This window comes from Dermochelys coriacea, chromosome 1 (genome assembly GCF_009764565.3).
Source record: "Dermochelys coriacea isolate rDerCor1 chromosome 1, rDerCor1.pri.v4, whole genome shotgun sequence".
Classification (NCBI taxonomy): Eukaryota; Metazoa; Chordata; order Testudines; family Dermochelyidae; genus Dermochelys; species Dermochelys coriacea.
Window position 1 is genome coordinate 254,590,303 of NC_050068.2, and position 17,953 is coordinate 254,608,255.

Below are 17,953 nucleotides of genomic sequence, written 5' to 3' on the forward strand. Positions count from 1 at the left end.
AAAGCCAACTGGAGGGGTGGAGAAGCTGCTCCTACCCCTCTGCCTCCTGTCATTGCCCGCCCACCCAAGTGCCCCTCCTGCCTAAGCCACTGCTGTACCAGCGGGTCCCTGGTATGTGTCATTTCGGTATCCGTGTCCCTTTTCAAGAACACAACCCTGACGTATACCAGGGACCCACTCTAATGTTTTGCAGTTGTTTGTAAGTTACAAATTAAACTGAAAGCTGCTTTGCTACAATTCTTGAAAATTAACCAGAAGTTTTATAAAGTCTAATTTTCTTCTATGCTGGAATTACACGTCTAGGACCACAATCTCTTAGCTTCTTTTGTTTCTTGGTTCTGAAGCTCATGGCCTTGAAGCAGATCACTAATGGCAGGTGTACTTCCTTCTATATAGACTTGCTAATTCAGTTGTCACTATAGGAAGTAACACATAAGGAAGCTGGCAGTGGAAATATTGCCATGCTAAAAAGGTATTAGTAATTGAAAGTAGCAGAAATGCTACTGCAGTTTTAACTGGTCTAATGTCCATTGCATTTCTCTTCTCTGCTAGAGTGTTAATCACTTTAAAGATGCCAATAAATGATTATCACCTCCTTCCAGCACCAGCATGCTTTTCATCATTTAGGGGGCGGGGTTTTTTTTAAAAGGGAAAGAAATTCCACAGGAAAATGTGGGGAGGGGCATGTAACCTTATGGCATGTAACCTTTTAAGAACTAGCATTCTCACAGTAAAGAAAAATATAAAGGATTGATAAGTCCCTGACTGACTGAAAATGGCAAAATCATCCCATCTGATTACAGACCTTTCTAGATCTGATTTTATTTGTTTTTAAAATGCATTCTCTGACTGATTGCACTCCTAGGAAATAAAAACATGGCACCATTTTTTTAAAAGGGCACAAACTTTCACAAGCAGTCACGTGTTTGGACACATGTGAGCTGTGAAGCTGTTCATTTTTTGATTACTTTAGTATTTGTATTGTATTAATATTGAAAAGTGCCTGTTGTAGGAGATAATTGCATGCAACAAGGAAATATCTGAAACCATTTTATGGCATTTCGTAACACTAAATGATAAGCATGATGGAGCTGGAAGGAGGTGATAAGGATTTATTGGCATCTTTAAAGTTATTAACTTTCTAGTAGAGAAATGCAATGGATATTGGACAATAGGTAAGGTTGCAATGGCATATCTGCTATTTTCAGTTACTTACAATTTTTCAGTATGGCAGTTGTGCTTGAATGAATCTTTTGATGCTAACACTGATCAAAGTAGATTTTGTGACAACGAATTATTATTGCCAAGTTTGGGTGGAAAATTAATACATCCAGTTTTATTTCATCTAAATATAGGTAACGTGAAGAGGAATGAGTGAATATACATGTTTGTGATGTTTCAGACTTTTTTGCACACAACTGAAAAACTGCTTTGTATAGGCTGAGGGTTTTTAAAAGTATTGAGGTTTTTATGGTTAAACTGCAGTTTTTACAAATGAAGTGTTATCTGGAATTTTGTAATCCATGAAAAGGGAAAGTGGCATACAGAAGGTGAACTCATTACTCATCAGAAGTCAGGATACATACAAGAATAGCACCCATAAAATACATAGGAATGAAGTATTAAAAAAAATCCGATATAACCATAACAGCCTATCCTAAACTTAAATCCATCTTTTGATTTTTAAATAAATGTGTTGGTCTTGGTTTTATAAAAGCTCTCTGTTCCATTCACAGTAACTAAACTTTGGTACAAATTTAGCCTGACAAGGATGCTTTCCTGTTGCTGCTGTTATATATTTATTTCTAATAATTTTAAATGCAAAGGAAAAGGAAGACCTTGAAATCTCTACAGCATTCGGGAACTTTCAACACTACTTGAGCAAGGTGTTGGATAGGGTGTTGGGTGGCCGGAATTAGCCCTGAATTTGTTTGTTTCAAATAAAACCTGTTTGTAACTAAATAGTATAAATCATCTTGTTATAGCAATGAGAATTGTTGGGTACGAATCGGTTTACTCTCCATAGTAAATCATATGATTGAGCTACCAAAACCTTCTCCAATCTGTACAAAAAGATTTAACCTTTCGGAGTTGCAAAAGACTAAATTTAGCTACATTAAATCCCTGTTGTGCAATTTTCCATCTGTTTATATCCTACAGTATTGGAAATATTCCATGCTAATTAAAATGTCTGATAAATATACTAACACTTTCTCCATTATAAATTATGGGAGAATTTATATATTAATTGACTAATTTAAAATGTCAGGGTGCTTTTTCCAAGCCAACCTTGTATTAATAGCAGGAATTCTTTTGCTGATGGAAATGGTCTCCAATTATCACAGCTTGGGTTTTGTTGTACATTGAACAGAAGTCAACAAAACAATTATGTAACAGAACCTGCTTAAATAGCAGCCACACTCATTAAAAACACAGCATTAATCAGGAGGTGAATGAAGAAGGCAATGGTGTATAGATTCCCCCCCCACCCCCGCTTTTCTAATCATAGAACAAAATAATGTTATATGAAAGGATTGGAACTATTATGTAGTACTCAATTATAGGGAGATGAATAGGTCCAAACATGCCATGTTATCAAAGGAGCAGACTGGTGTTTGCATGACAGTTGTTTCGTTACAGACACTGTCATTAATTCCATGTGTCAATACTGCCCTGTCATACACAGAGCAGACAAGAAAGAAGTACCCTTGAAAACAAGGGAATGATTTTTTGAATCGTTATTAAGCTAAGTGGCAAGCAGGAAGCTGAAACTTGTTTAGGTAAATTTGAAGGGACACTTGGGAGATCTGCAAGTGGAGAAAAGAATGCATTTTACCAGCTGCTTAATTAGGGTGTGTTTTCAACTTGTATACTTGAATAGAATGCTTTGTTTGTGTTAGGAACATGTGTAGTGCAGCGAAGAGTCTTTTGATCTTGTTAGGGGTTACAAAGATGTTCATACACATTTAAACAAATTTTATTATGTACATTCATATATTTGCATTTATAATATATATTCAATGGATACAGCAAAATTCATACTGCCACCCACTGTGTGCGGGAAGTAAGATCTCTTTCCTATAATGTGGCGTGATCACGCTTCACAGCTGTGATAGCATAGATGTGAAATTATTTTCTTCTTCGTGTGTGCATTTGTCAGGAGAACCCCAAGATGACTTTTACCTTACTTTAAACAAAAGGGTGCAGGTCCTCAACTGGCATAAATTGTCATAGCTCCATTGAGGTCTCTAAGCAACCAGTGCTAAATTGGTGACCTCCGTGGACCTATGACAGCTTACATGAGCTGAGGATCTGCATGAGGACTGTTGTATGCAAATGTCAAAGTTGACTTTATTTCAATTGGTGGAGTTACTCTTCTTGCAAACCTACCCAACGAGTTCTGTTTTGAGTAATGCACTCATTCCAGACTCTCACAAAGTTAGCTTTGTGGCATTCCAAACATCGCATATTTTGTTTGCTAATTATTCTCTTTACTTTTAGTCCTTTTTTTCCTCTCCCTTCTCATTTTACCCTTTTTGAAGTACACAGGTTACTGTGGGGTGGTTTGGAACTTTGCAATCCAGCCCAGCTGAGAGGAAGCACATAGTTGTGCTGTCCCAGAATCGGGGCCAGAACCAGATTGACTTAGAGACTGTTGCAAACTGGTCCCTTCTTCCCCTTGGAGCAAGAAGTAATAAGTTGTGCCAGCTCTCTTGTTGGCACAGCTTACTTCCTCCATGCCAGCTCAGCTGCAGTGACTGGCCCATGTAATGTTTGGGGGAGAGCATGCACCCAAAGCTCCACCTACCTCCATGAGAAGGGGAGTAGCAACCTGATAGTGGTTTCTTTCCCTCCTCCGTAGTGTCTGGTAATACAGGAAGCCTGTGCAGGAGAGCAAAGGGTCTCAGCAGGGTTCACAATTAAGCCCTATGGGATGAAAGTTCTTAGAATGACACCTACAAGTGCAGTATTGTGTGTGTGTGTGTGTGTAAGCCAATATATACTGTGGCTTGAAGGGTATACCATGATATGAAAAATTACATGAGTTTGATCATCGTAATCGTATAATCGGGGTGGGGGAGGAGTGTTTAAGGGGGTGCGTCAGTCTTAGTTTGAGTTGCACCAAAATATTTCACTGAGAGCGTATTTAAACTTAAAAAACTAATATGGATGCACATATTATTTGCATGGTGTCTTGACAGATTTTACAGTGTAAGTTTTGAAAATGATTCCTTTTAGTGAAAGCAAGTTCATCTCAGGTACTCTGAATGTGTATTTCTATGCAGTATGTAGAAATGAAATAAAGTCAGATCTACAAGGTAAATCGCACAGAAAATACAAATCTTATTCTTGATACTTTATGAATTAAAATGGCATAAAACTTTCTTGTGAAACTATGCTTGCACCCAGATATTAGTGAATATCATTAAGAAAAAACAGTTGCCTCAGTGGGCTAGAAAAATATGTAGATTTTTGTAAGGGTTTGTAGATTACTTACCCTCCACATTGCATTCTTTTTGGAAGGTTAAAAGTCAGAAAATTAGCTTAGGCAGCAAATGTCCTGCACTGCAAGTATTGTAAAAGATGGGATGGGTACTGACAGTCTGAGAAAATTGTAATAAAAACACTGGATATTCTATATACTGCATGCATCAAGTTAGAGTCCTACTTTCTACGGTTCCCTTACCTTTCAGCACTGGCATTGAGGAGCTGCATTGAAGTTGCCACGGCCTCATGTATACCTGATGCATGAATCCATTTCCTTTGGATTCATTCTACAGTATTAGAATTGTAATTCTATTTTATACCAGCCCAAATGGATATTGACAAGTCAGTTCAAATAAAGATGTCCCAGATCCACCTTACCTTAAGGAGCCTGAAAATTTGGAGGACTTCCCAGACCCTGTTTTTACTTCTTGAGGAAAAGCTGGACTATTTGCCAAGATACGAGCTCCCTAGGCTTCGTAGATAGAAAGGATAGCCTGCCTTCCTACAATCTGTGTTAGAAATTGATGCCAATTCCAGGGTAATCCAAGAGTTCTTGAAGCCTGTCAGAATCTAATGATGCTGTCTGTCCAAGAGATCTTGACCCAGGAGAAAACTGGTGGTGACGCATGCTCATACAACCTTAGCTGCCAAGATCTCTGAGATATCTCCAGTTGCCTCTCCTGCCACCATTATGAGTTGTCTGGAGGGCTGCTATTGCTAAAGCATATCCAGTTTAAATTCTTATTTGGCAATGTAAAAGCCCTTAATCCACAGTAGAGATGAGCTACTTGAGCAGCCATCACTCCCCCTAGGTCCCTTTACAACTGCTGTGGTTGGCCAGGTTGCCCTTGTTTTTCATCCTGTGGTTTCATATGGGTAAGACCAGGAGTAGCAGACCTTCTTATTTCAGCAACAAGAGGTGAAATCATGGATCCATTGAAGTCAATGGCAAAACTCCCATTCATTCCTATTTTACCCTTTGTCTATGGGACTTCTTGAGCAGACACACTGAAGTCCTACTGTAACTGTTAGCCTGGTGTATTCAGGTCTCTTGTGACTGTTTTTTTGTTTTCCCCTTTTACCACCATTTTCATTTATTTGGTCCTTTTGGCAGTGTGACCCTTTCATATTTTTAATGTGCCCAGATATATTGTGATTTATGACCAGATGGCTCGTAAGCAACATGATTCTGTGGCTTTTGACATCCGTTTCAGATGTTGTGATGTAAAAGAGGTTTGGAAGAAAGCCTAGGAATTTCCTGATTCTTTAGACTTGTTGGAATTTAAAAACTTACTCAGCAAAGAACTGTGGACTTCAAGCTTTGGGTGAAGGAAGCCTTTAGTATGCATGACAGCAAAGCAAATTCCAGAGTAGCATCCGTGTTAGTCTGTATCCGCAAAAAGAACAGGAGGACTTGTGGCACCTTAGAGACTGACACATTTATTGGAGCATGAGCTTTCGTGAGCTACAGCTCACTTCGTCGGATGCATACGAAAGCTCATGCTCCAATAAATGTCGGTCTCTAAGGTGCCACAAGTCCTCCTGTTCCTTTAGCAAAGCAAATATGTCCTTAACTGAGGCTTGACTGTGAGTTACTGAGACTTAGATTCACTTGGGCGCTTGAACTGTAATGAGGCTAAATTGTGGGAGTCAAAGGATCTTGTTACCTACTAGAGGCTTTTGACTTCTGTGCTGCATCTTTCCAGTCAGCAAATGCCTTTTTAAAAGAGTCCAAAGCACTTCACCAGCCAGACTTTACTTGCCTTGTTGGAGGGCCTAATGGCAGGAGGAAGAACACAGGCCCTGTGCTTTCAATGCTAGATATGTGGATCCTCACCATTGTTTGGGCGTATGCAATCAGATTTTGAAAATATTTTTGATACTCTCTCTTCCCCTTTCCCAGAATGTTAAAACATGTTAGAACTGGAAGAATTTTCTCAGGAAATTCTTAGATGGTCAGAGTCCTAGAACCCATACTGCCAAAGTGAGAAGGGGAGGAAGAATCAGTCCTAGTCCAGGGCTAGTTATCTCCCCTCCATGAAGAGAATAGCCAGTGGAAGTACATAATTGCACATTTCCCCCCTCCTGCCAGGTCCCCCTGGAGACTGAGACGTGTAAGGAAGCCATACTGTAACTGGTCTGCATGCAAGGGTTGCACACCTCTTGCACAAATACCTAGAAGTCTGCCCAGCCCAGCTTGCAAAACCATACTGGTTTCCTTGAGTTCAAGGTGTCTCAAGCCACATAGTGCAGCAAATACATTTTTCTAAAATACCAGAGGAGAAAGCACTCCGAGTTTGTGTCTGGTGCAAATAATGACTGTGGTTTGAGTGCCTCACTTATGCAAATAACTTCCCTTTCTCTATTGAGAGAGACAAGACTCTTCAAAACTAGGGTTTCTGGTATCTTGTTTGAACATTGCTCATCTTTATAATATCTGGCTTATTGTTCATACCCTGCAAGTAGCGTGTTGCTTTTCTAGCTGCTTCTGTGACAGCCATCATTGGAAGGAGGGATTGTTGACTCTCTGTACAAAGCCCCTCACTCACTCTCTAGGACAAAAGAGAAGAACAGGCAGAATGTTGGGGGAAATAAAGCTTTTCCCCACTGAGAGTAACTAAATCCTGCTCTTTAAATTATGACTGTTTTGGAGAACAACAAACAAGTTTCAAGGGATTCCCTTTCAAATTGGAGGTAGATTAGGGTCCAGCATCCACATCATTTAGATGAAATCATGAAAATTTAAAAATAAGGGCTTTTTAATGGAAAATCAAAATGTTATCTTTGACCTTACAGCCTTTTCCATAATCCACATATAATAAATGAGGTGATAAAATGTGAGGATTAAATAAATCTTTGCTAATACTTTTTGATTGGCTTAATCAATATTTAATCATCTTTAGATGAGGCTGTGGCTTGTGGAGTAGATATAATTGGATTAGCTGTGGAGAGGCTTTTGGAGCTTTGAAGAGATTAAAATGACTGTCAATCCTGTAATTAAACTGCTACAAACAAAAGCAATAGGGGGAAAAAAAAAAAAGCTGACCGTTTCAAAATGAATCAACAAGTACTTAAGCACCACTAGAGGTTGTGTAGGCAGAATGTGTTCTCCTGAATGATTTATTTCACTGAATGAGATGAATATGTATCATATCATCTATTTTAATTGTGTGTTGCCCAGAATGGCAGGTGAAACTTTGGCAACCATTTCTTCTTAAAGAATTCACGGAAGAAAAGCTAGTATATATGTTTAAAACACTGAACCTGCTCCTTGTGGTGAATCTGTCAGGCATTGACTTTTCCTGTATCTTTTAATTGGCTTAATAGGTTGGCCTACATGAATGAAGTCTTTCTGTCCTCCCCACCCCCATTTTGGATTTGTGTTGTTCCCCTTTCTTATTCAAAATGGAGATCTTCATTAAAACATTATTTTAAAGACTATAAAAATATAGTTTGTGTGTATAGCTCTCTATATATAATAAAACAGTGGATTGATGCATGTGTGCATGTGCTAATTAAGACTTTTAAAAAAAAAATCTTACAGGGATGAGGTTATAAAACCAATGGGAGTTCGACCGGATGGCACGATGACTCCTTTGGAAGAGACAATCTGCCAGTACCAAACCAATGAGCAAGACAGTTCAGATTCAGACTAAAGCATCACCTGCTTCTGTCAATATCTCCTTTAATCAGCATCTTCCCTCAGAGCTGCAACATTTTATCTACACATTCTACCCTCTGATTAGCCAGCATCACTTTAAGTCTTATTATTGGGATATTTGAATGATGGATCTTGTGGTGTAATCTCTGCATTTTTATTAATCCATTTATATAGGAATAAATGATCAGTTTATTAATTGTAAAGCAAATTGTATTTCAGTGAGATGAAAATAAAATTGCAATGCAAAAAAAAAGTAAATATTTAAACTTGCTAGATTCTTCTATCCCATTTCAATAGGTTTTTTCCTTTTCCTGTTGTTGTTGTTGCTGCTGTTTGTTGTTTACGGTGTCTTATCCCAGCCCCGTCCCAAAATACAATTTCAGCTAAAGAAGCAGAATGACTTAATTGCCCTAGGAATAAAGGATGTTAAATGTGACATGACTGACCTAGTCAAGCCATCAGTTTGCTTACACGGTTGCTCAATGATTCTAAAACCTCTTTAGAAAAAATGTTAACCATCAAATTTTATCTCCCCATTCATAACCATGGTTAACCAATCTGTTTCAAAATTTAACCTCTGTGTCAGTCAGCTACTGCTTAATCTACTTTTATTTTACTTTTTAAATAAGCTGTATTTGGTTGTTCTCTGAATCAGAGCCACAGAAGTAAAGCCCAGCAAGCCTATACTACTTATGGCCTTGATCATGGGCGGTGAATTGTATGAGCCTGTGGTGCCCATGTTCCCTCAATATGAGAGCACAGGGGCCCAGATCCACCAGAGTTAGGGGCTGGGTCTCTCCCCTGGCCTCGCCTGCTGCCCCCGCATGCCTCCCCTGGATCCTCCCCTGTCTGCTGCCCCTGAGCAATTTAAAAGAGCATGTGGCACCCACCACTGGCAGTGCAACAGGGCTAAGGTGCTTCCTGCCCGCCCACTCTGCTTCCGGAAGTGGCTGGAAGCTGCTGGCACGTCCCTGTGGCCCCTGGGGGGGGGGGAGAGGAGGGGGGCGGTGTGTCTGCACACTGCCCCAAGCGCCAACTGCGGCCAGTAGGAACTGCGGAGGCTGTGCCTGTCAGCAGCAGTGCGTGGAGAGCGATCCAGCCCCCCTGCCTAGGCGCTGCTGCCAGAGGGGGGTGCGGGTCACTTTTGGGAGCTGCCAAAGGTAAGCACTGCACTCCTCACCCTCTCCTGCATCCCAAACCCCTGCCCCAGCCCAGAGCCCACACCCAAAAGCCTTCTGAGAGCCTGCCCCATGCACCCCCCTGGACCCCAGCTCAGAGCCTGCACCCCACACCCAACTCCCTCCCAGAGCCTGCTCCCATGCCCCAGTCTAGAGCCTGCACCCAAACTCCCTCACAGAGCCTTAGGCAGGTGGGAGACGAGACTTGGACTTGGACTTGGACTTGGACCTGGACCTGTTCTGGGCACCATCAAAAATTATACAAAGCTGCTGCCCCGACCTTGATTCAGGAAAACATCCCTATTCAAACAGTGCTTAAGCATCTGTTAAATTGTTGTCAGGGATGGACTTCAGTACATATTTAAGTGCTTTCCTGAATCAGGAGCTACTTATTGAAAATTAAGAGGTGTAAATTGAGGGGAAGTCAAGTGAAGAAAGGAGAAGGGTTTTTTGGGGGAGGGGAGGGTGACTTTTTTTAATTGAAGTTGGTGGAGTTGTGGGACAAGGCTTGTCATACTTAACTAATGCTTCTTTACTCTTTAACTTTACAATTCTGGACCCTTAAAAAATGAAAAGTTTTAGGAGTGCTGCATTACTGCTGTTGCCTTTTTGCCTACCTGATCTCTTTACCTGTGTGTCTTTTGATATCAATATGTGAATTACAATCCCTACTACCTGTCCTAGTCAAGTGTTTCTATGTTTTGTTCAAGTGCTCATCATATACATCTCTCACGGTTTCAGGGGGCGGCTGGCAGAACCCCTCCTTCAACGACTACTCCAAGCACGGTTGGTCTCAAGGAAGCCAGCAGCCCTTTAACCTTTTGTTCCCCTCAGTTTAACATTGGTCGCATACAGAGCTTCTGGACAGCCTATAATGTCCATATGCTTTCCTGAAGTGTAAATGTGCACACTTCTGTCCACATGGCTCCCTAACCTGAATGATTTTTTGTATCGGGGGAAATGGGACTTGATTTCATAGGGGTGTGTTACCCGGAGGTGTCTCCCAAGCATCCCTTATACTTCCTAAAGGACTGGAAAGGAAAAGCCCATTGATGCTATCTCAGAGGGTGCGAGTTTCACTCCAGAGAGAGGTTAGCCAAGAGCCTTCCCTTTTACTTTAAAGAAGAACTAGGGATATCAAAATTAATATTATAGAATTTTTGAAGCTGAGACCACTAGAAATGTTTTTTATGCTAATCCATGCAATTCTAGATTGCCTGGTGAATCTATGGCTATGTCTTCATACTGCATCAAAACTAGTGGAGTTCAAGCCACCTTGCAGAAGTGAAGCCAGCCATTGCTCCTGCCCTGAGCTGGAGGAAGAAGGCAACTGGCCAAAGCAAACGCATTTCTAATGCACCGATAATATGTAGGTGCCACATACAAAAGTAAGAATGACCCCAATTCTGCCACTACAGGACCCTACTCCTCCATCTTGGGCAAGTTTCCTGAATGAGATTGGTTTTGGTAGTTGCCTTCTTCCAGATAGCTACTTCTAGACTGATTTGTGTTTTTTTTCCAAGCGTGGGAGTCTGACTGTGGAAGAGTCCACTTGTGGGCAGTGCTTGCTCTACACAAATTGCCATCAGCTCTTCATAGACAATAAGGTTAATGGTGTAGAAGATGATGACCGGAGAATTCACAAATTCTCTCCCTCAGGAGCAACAGCTCATGAGCTTCATTAATGAGGATTTGAAGGTCTCTTGGTATCCGCTTCGGACATTCTTTCCTACAGAGGCAGGAGCTGTTGCTCAGGAGTAGCTTCCCATAAAACATGCACAAACTGTAAGATTTTGGACACCATTCAGTGCTGCAGCAAGACCTCCTGCAAAGTGGAAGGGATCAGTGCAAGGTTATTTTGACTAAGGAGAAAGATCCCACTTTGCCCGCTGAGCGTATTCTACCAGCTCTAAAATGATCTTTCCCAGAAGGCCGGAGGGATGAAACGATATTGGCTCAAGGGATCTCAATATAGACAGCACAACACTCTGCTTCTGCCAGTTTGAATAACACAACCATTTGTTTTCCTGTTTAAAGGTTTATTTTGCAAAATAAGAGTATATATTCTTCAGACAGCCACTGGACACTGCTAAAAGTGACAGGCAGAAATGAAGACTCCAAGTACCTGAATCTGGCTTGATGTTCCAGCTCTGAAGTAATTCATGTAAATTCACTCCTCCTCAGTAAATTGAAACATGGTCTCATTAAGTGTATGGAGTAACTTCCTACTTGGGCAAAGTCCCAAAACCTCACTCCATTATTCCATTAACTTTACACAGCAAGATTATGGGGAGTGCGGGTGAAGGTTACTGCAGATGTGGCAGCTCCTCCTGTGGGGGGGGGGAACCCAGGCTTTTCTCTCTCCCCACATGCCCCCTCTCCTTTCTTTGAGATGGCTCTTCGTCTTACCTCACCATTTCATCCCTCTTACAGCATGGATGCAAAAAACTGCCTGCAGGCTACCTGCAACCCACGCTGTGCATCAGACTGGCTCCCCTGATAGGTTCAGATTCTGTGGAATTTAAGCTTTTGGGAAAAAAGTGGTATGTAGCCTTTTAGGTTTGACAGAAAACCTGCATGTGCTGGGATGCAGTGCTGTTTTCCTCAGTCTGCAGAAACTAGTAAGGAACAGTACCACAGAGACTGCAGCAGGAAGAGGATCTGCTCCTTACTCTCCCTCAGGAAGACCTGAGGTAAGGAGGAGAAAGGAGTGTAGTTCGGAGAAGGATGGCTGTGAATAACTGGTGGGCTCTCAGTTTAAGCCCCCTTAAATTTCAAGCAAGTGCCTTGCTCAAGCCAACCGCTCACAAAGAGGGAAAAGGGCCAAGAGGCACTAGCCCAAATAGAGCCCAACCCTGAGATGGGGAAAGACACGGAGGAGGTGAGGAATAAAACAGCCCTTGCATGGCCCTAAAGAGGCAATAGCTAATTTTTATTAAGGGCCTGAGTGAGGCTACCACCCCCACTTCTCCTTGACCAATGGATTTGCAGTTGCTCAGCACTTCAGGGCATAATACTGGTTATTGTGGCCATCCATAGTCTAGCTTCAGTTATCCCAAACTCCCATTGATACGTCAGCTGTGCACTGCAAGTGTGTATAAGGCCCTTCATGATTTCATAGCTCTGCCCCATGGGCTCTAATTAAAATTAAATTCAGCCCTGTCTCCCTAATGAGTTTGACACTCCTCCCCAGTGCTGCACTTCTTTCAGCTGCTGCATGCTACATTTTGGTGTAACTCAGAGAATATTGTTAAATGAGCCTGGAGGCTGTGCTTCCCTTTTGAGTTAATTTGTATGACAATAGCTCCTACAGGCCCCTGATCATGATCAGGGCCCCATTGTGCTAGGCACTGTACACACACGCACAGTAAAAAGACAATCCCTGTCTTGAAGAGCTTATAGTCTAAGCTGAAGTGAGGCATTTCTAAGTTGGGGTTTTTTTTGTTTTTGTTTTTTTTTTTAAATGCATCTGATGTCAATGAAAACCAGACATTTAGCAGTAGCTTCAGTCACTTTTTAAGGACAGCTCTTCTTAGGAACCCCTGCACACCACCCGTGCTGAGCCCAGCCAATAGCAGTTGAATATATGAGAAAATATTAGGACAATATTAAGGAAACAAGATGAAAATAAACTTGATTCAGCAGAGTGGTGCAGTTGCTTGGTTGCGCTCTCTCTCTCTCTCTCTCTCTGGGTGTAGGAATGCACACGTAGTTATTGGTAATCTCATGTGGGGATGTAAATGGTATTGTAGCTGTATTGGTCCCAGGCTTCTAGAGAGAAGGTGGGTGAGGTAATGTCTTTTATTGGAGAGTCATGACGGAGGAGAGCTGTAAAACACCTTAGGGTGACTATATATAACGTGCTAGTAGAACAGGATTATTTTAGCATATTTTATGGTCCCATGGCCTAGTTTTTGCTTCTGCCTAAAGTCTTGAGGCAGCCATTGGACGTTATTCAAACCATCAGCCTGCTTCTGAATTTAATAAGCTTTAGTTCTACTGTATGTAATTGTGTTGGATAATAATGATGGGCTCAGTCAATCCACCTAGCCAATGGAAGTTAACTGGATTTGTCACTTTCTGATATTGGGTAAAACTTTAAAAAGCACCTAAGTCCCATTTTCAAAAGTGATTTAGGAGCTCAAATCTCACTGAAAATCAAGGGACTTAAGAACCTAAGTCACTTCTGAAAATGTTATCCATTGTCATTATAGTGAATGGAACATAGACTGTAGGGGGTGATTTCCCTATTGGCAAGCCTGTGACACTGGATTCTTTGTGGTACTTTGCCATGATCTAAGTATCATCTCTACTGTGGCATAGGATACTTTGTATATTGTCTCTGTAAAACCTGCTCTCTCTGTATTACTAATTTGTCCATGATTCCTCTGGGACAGAAGAGGAGTTCGCAAAAAGAAAAGGAGTACTTGTGGCACCTTAGAGACTAACAAATTTATTGGAGCATAAGCTTTCGTGAGCTACAGCTCACTTCATCGGATGCATTTGGTGGAAAAAACAGAGGAGAGATTTATATACACACACAGAGAACATGAAACAATGGGTTTATCATACACACTGTAAGGAGAGTGATCACTTAAGATAAGCCATCACCAGCAGCGGGGGGGAAAGGAGGAAAACCTTTCATGGTGACAAGCAAGGTAGGCTAATTCCAGCAGTTAACAAGAATATCAGAGGAACAGTGGGGGGTGGGGTGGGAGGGAGAAATACCATGGGGAAATAGTTTTACTTTGTGTAATGACTCATCCATTCCCAGTCTCTATTCAAGTCTAAGTTAATTGTATCCAGTTTGCAAATTAATTCCAATTCAGCAGTCTCTCATTGGAGTCTGTTTTTGAAGCTTTTTTGTTGAAGTATAGCCACTCTTAGGTCTGTAATCGAGTGACCAGAGAGATTGAAGTGTTCTCCAACTGGTTTTTGAATGTTATAATTCTTGACATCTGATTTGTGTCCATTCATTCTTTTACGTAGAGACTGTCCAGTTTGGCCAATATACATGGCAGAGGGGCATTGCTGGCACATGATGGCATATATCACATTGGTAGATGCGCAGGTGAACGAGCCTCTGATAGTGTGGCTGATGTGATTAGGCCCTATGATGGTATCCCCTGAATAGATATGTGGACAGAGTTGGCAACGGGCTTTGTTGCAAGGATAGGTTCCTGGGTTAGTGGTTCTGTTGTGTGGTGTGTGGTTGCTGGTGAGTATTTGCTTCAGATTGGGGGGCTGTCTGTAAGCAAGACTGGCCTGTCTCCCAAGATCTGTGAGAGTGATGGGTCGTCCTTCAGGATAGGTTGTAGATCCTTGATGATGCGTTGGAGAGGTTTTAGTTGGGGGCTGAAGGTGATGGCTAGTGGCGTTCTGTTATTTTTCTTTGTTGGGCCTGTCCTGTAGTAGGTGACTTCTGGGTACTCTTCTGGCTCTGTCAATCTGTTTCTTCACTTCAGCAGGTGGGTATTGTAGTTGTAGGAATGCATGATAGAGATCTTGTAGGTGTTGAGGAGTTGTTTCACTGATTGTTCTCAGCTAACATGAAGAACATCTTGTGGTTTCTGATTATTCGAAACCAGAGAATCGTCACTGTTAGCTACACACGCAGCTCTTGCTCCAGCTGTTGCTGTACCTGTGCATTGTGGCATCAGTTCTTGGTACAGGTCCCAAAAGCAGGTGTTGATTTAGACCTGAATGGTACTTTGGATTAAGTTCTATGGATTCCCCAGGCCCTACCACTGTCTTAGGTTCCACTAACATTTTGTACATACTCACTCCCTGACTACTTAGCTTGTCAGCTATGCTTCACTCAACGGCTCCATATAGCACTTTTCAGTTTGATAAATGAACATGGATAGCTGCCTCTTCCTTATGTTTGCTACCCAATTTGCCTAACATCCTGCCCTGACCTGCAGAAAGCACCTCCTTTGTGCAGGTGGGAAGAAGGAGATGTTCCTTGCTAGAAGTAGAGTTGGGCAGGACAGCTAGGGAGACTCCTATGACCTAACTTTGCTGTTTGGGCCTGGAGCTCTGAAGTCTACCTCCTGTCTATTGATTATGAATTGTTGGAACTGCATCCAGCACACTCAGTTATGCAGAACACGTGTCCTCTAGCCTTAAAGGGCCGTACCTGTTACATGAACAAAAAGCTATTTTTCATTCAAAAATAACTGATTTCTAAAACAAATTTTCATGGAAAATTGTTGACACTATTTAAACACAAATATCTCATGCTTTATTCTGCTGGGAGGATTTAAAATTTTAATTGAAAGCATTTTGGCAAATGGCGGTTAAAATCTTACATTATCTGAAAACCAGATTTTTGGCAAGGGAAAGTTTTGAAAAGATGCTTTTGAAGGAGGGGTGACTTGCTTTAAAAAAAAAATCACAGAAACCTTCAAAATGATGAAAAAGGGGTTAGTTTAGAATATTTTGATTTTTTTTTTTTTTAAGAATAGACTTCTTTTTAATCAGATCTTACTTGCATTAAGAAATGACTTCCTTCTGGACTGCCAATGTACTTAATATTAAATCTCCTTAAAATGAGAGTCCCTTCCCTGGAACATTCTAAAAAAAAGTGGTGAATGGGCAGTATTATTTGGGTTTTCTCTTCTTTTGAAAGTAGCTTTGGCTTATCTAGGTGAAGTAGTTGTCAGAGAGTGCTTCAAGGTAGGGAATATTACAATACAGCAGGCTAACATATTAGTCCATTGGCAGGCATCCTATTCAGAAAGAGAAAAGTAAACTCCAAAGTATACAGGAATTCAAGAGCTTCCAAAGGAGCATTCCACTACATTCTCCTTAGTCTTTTATTAACACAAAACAGCTAATAAAATCTGCCACTTTAATAAGGTTGGCTGTAAAAAGACTGTTCAAATAATTGAAAAACAGACTTTTTAGATCTTTGATGAGCAACAAGTTAAACAGTTAGCTGGCCAGGAAAGATTTTTTTTTTCTGATCCATGTGTGTAAAATGCTAATTAAAAGTAGTACAAAGGCACAGCAGATCTGAGGAACAAGTATAAGTACAGTGTAATCTGGCAAATGAAAATTATTGGTTATGTTAACATCTTAATTACCTGGTGTGTTGAGAACTGTTAGAAAAGGTATTCCAAAACGATAGGGAACATTATACTAGTTTAACTGAAAGCATATATACAATAAGACAAAACAAATCAATCTTTCCTATGTTGTTTTGTGCAGCCTTTACTACTCCTGAAGTCAGTTATCTCTGCAGAATGCAGCTTCTGGCTTCAGGGACCATGCAATGTTTAGCTCAGCAATCTCTGACCTGTCAATTTGTCTTCGGTCCTTTGACTTCTGCTGAATGTCCACTGATACTGAGCTACCTGAGTACCATTTAAAAAGTAATGTATCCATAGGCCATTGTGTTAGGCAAAATATTTGGGGGTGGCAGAGGGGTGCAGGAAGATGCTTTTAAACCCCATTGTGCTTCCTGAAGCCAGCTGGAGACCAGTCTGGACCTTGGCATAATGTAATGCAACCTCAAGGCTGCTTTAAGCTGTACCTGGCTGCCAGTTGTACCTGTCAATTGCCTACGGTCCCCAGAAGCTATGCAGGCACATCTCCTTTCCCCTGCCCTTTACAAGCCCAGAGCAGGTCTGGGGGAAGAGAAGTCCTGTCATAAGGCCTGTTGGCTGGAAGGACAGAGGGCTGAGTAGTGGGAAAGATTGGACTAGCTTGATAAGCAGCCAAATGTTTAACCTTTAGTGAGGTTCCTCCAACATCAGATGGTTTGTTTTACTCTGGTATGGTTAGTTTACTCTCTGCTTTTAAGTAGCAGTTGGCTCTGTTGATGCTGGTGTTTGTATGCTTATCATTTCATTTTCTGTGTAGTCACAGTGTATAGGTTCTAAGAAACGCTGTACCCAAAACAGTATCGAATCTGCCCATAATTCTGGCATAAAATCACCAGCCTCCTCAACTGGCTTCCTTCTTGAGACCCTTCCACCCCCCTGCACTGGGGAGGAAAGACCGGAAGAGGAGCTCACCGTGGCAGGACCAGTTGGAGGGTCAAAGAGAAGTCTACTATGGGCTATGCTTCAGAGGAGGTGCCCAGGTTGACTGCATCCACAGTCCTGGGCAGCCTAAGCACCTGCCTCTGTAGCTGCATAACTGCACAACGAGATGACTGCATGGACTGGAACCTCCCACTAAACAGCCACAGCTCAGAGTTCCTCCAGGATCCATTCACAGTTCACCAGCATCCAGTTGTGCAGAGTGAGAGCAGCTACTGTAGTTTGGTCACTACATGTTCTTAGTCAATGAAAAGAGCTGGCTTCTGCCACCCGCCAGCCTCTTGCATCTGCTGATGTTTTGGTGTCTTAGCTCAGCTTTCCATGCTAACTGGAACATGGGATGAAGGACGTGGAAGAGGTTTTCATGCTGCTTCTGGAGGCAGACCCAGCATGCATAAGCTCTGGGATGATTCTGTCCTCACCTGGGCTGCGTGTAATGAGTGACAATATACAGTGGACATTTACCATCTCCAAATGTATTATTTCACATTCTAAGCACCAAGAATACTGTAAATCGTACAGAAAAGGTGAATTCTGTGGTGCTCTAAGTTCATTTTGTAGTAGCACCTCCTGTATAT

General features: G+C 41.6%; 1 protein-coding gene across 5 annotated transcripts in view; it reads left to right on the plus strand.

Moving 5' to 3' along the window:
* Positions 1-8,402, plus strand: part of RIC8B (RIC8 guanine nucleotide exchange factor B) — a 55,103-nt gene extending 46,701 nt beyond the window's left edge. For 3 of the 5 annotated variants that reach the window (XM_043519646.1, XM_043519663.1, XM_043519671.1), the window contains one exon: positions 8,030-8,402. In XM_043519646.1, the coding sequence (XP_043375581.1) occupies positions 8,030-8,038 (9 nt within the window). In that variant the 3' untranslated portion in view covers positions 8,039-8,402. The remainder of the gene's footprint in view (positions 1-8,029) is intronic. The other 2 variants (XM_038409477.2, XM_043519668.1) reach the window with 1 other exon arrangement.
* The last annotated feature ends 9,551 nt before the right edge of the window (positions 8,403-17,953 follow it).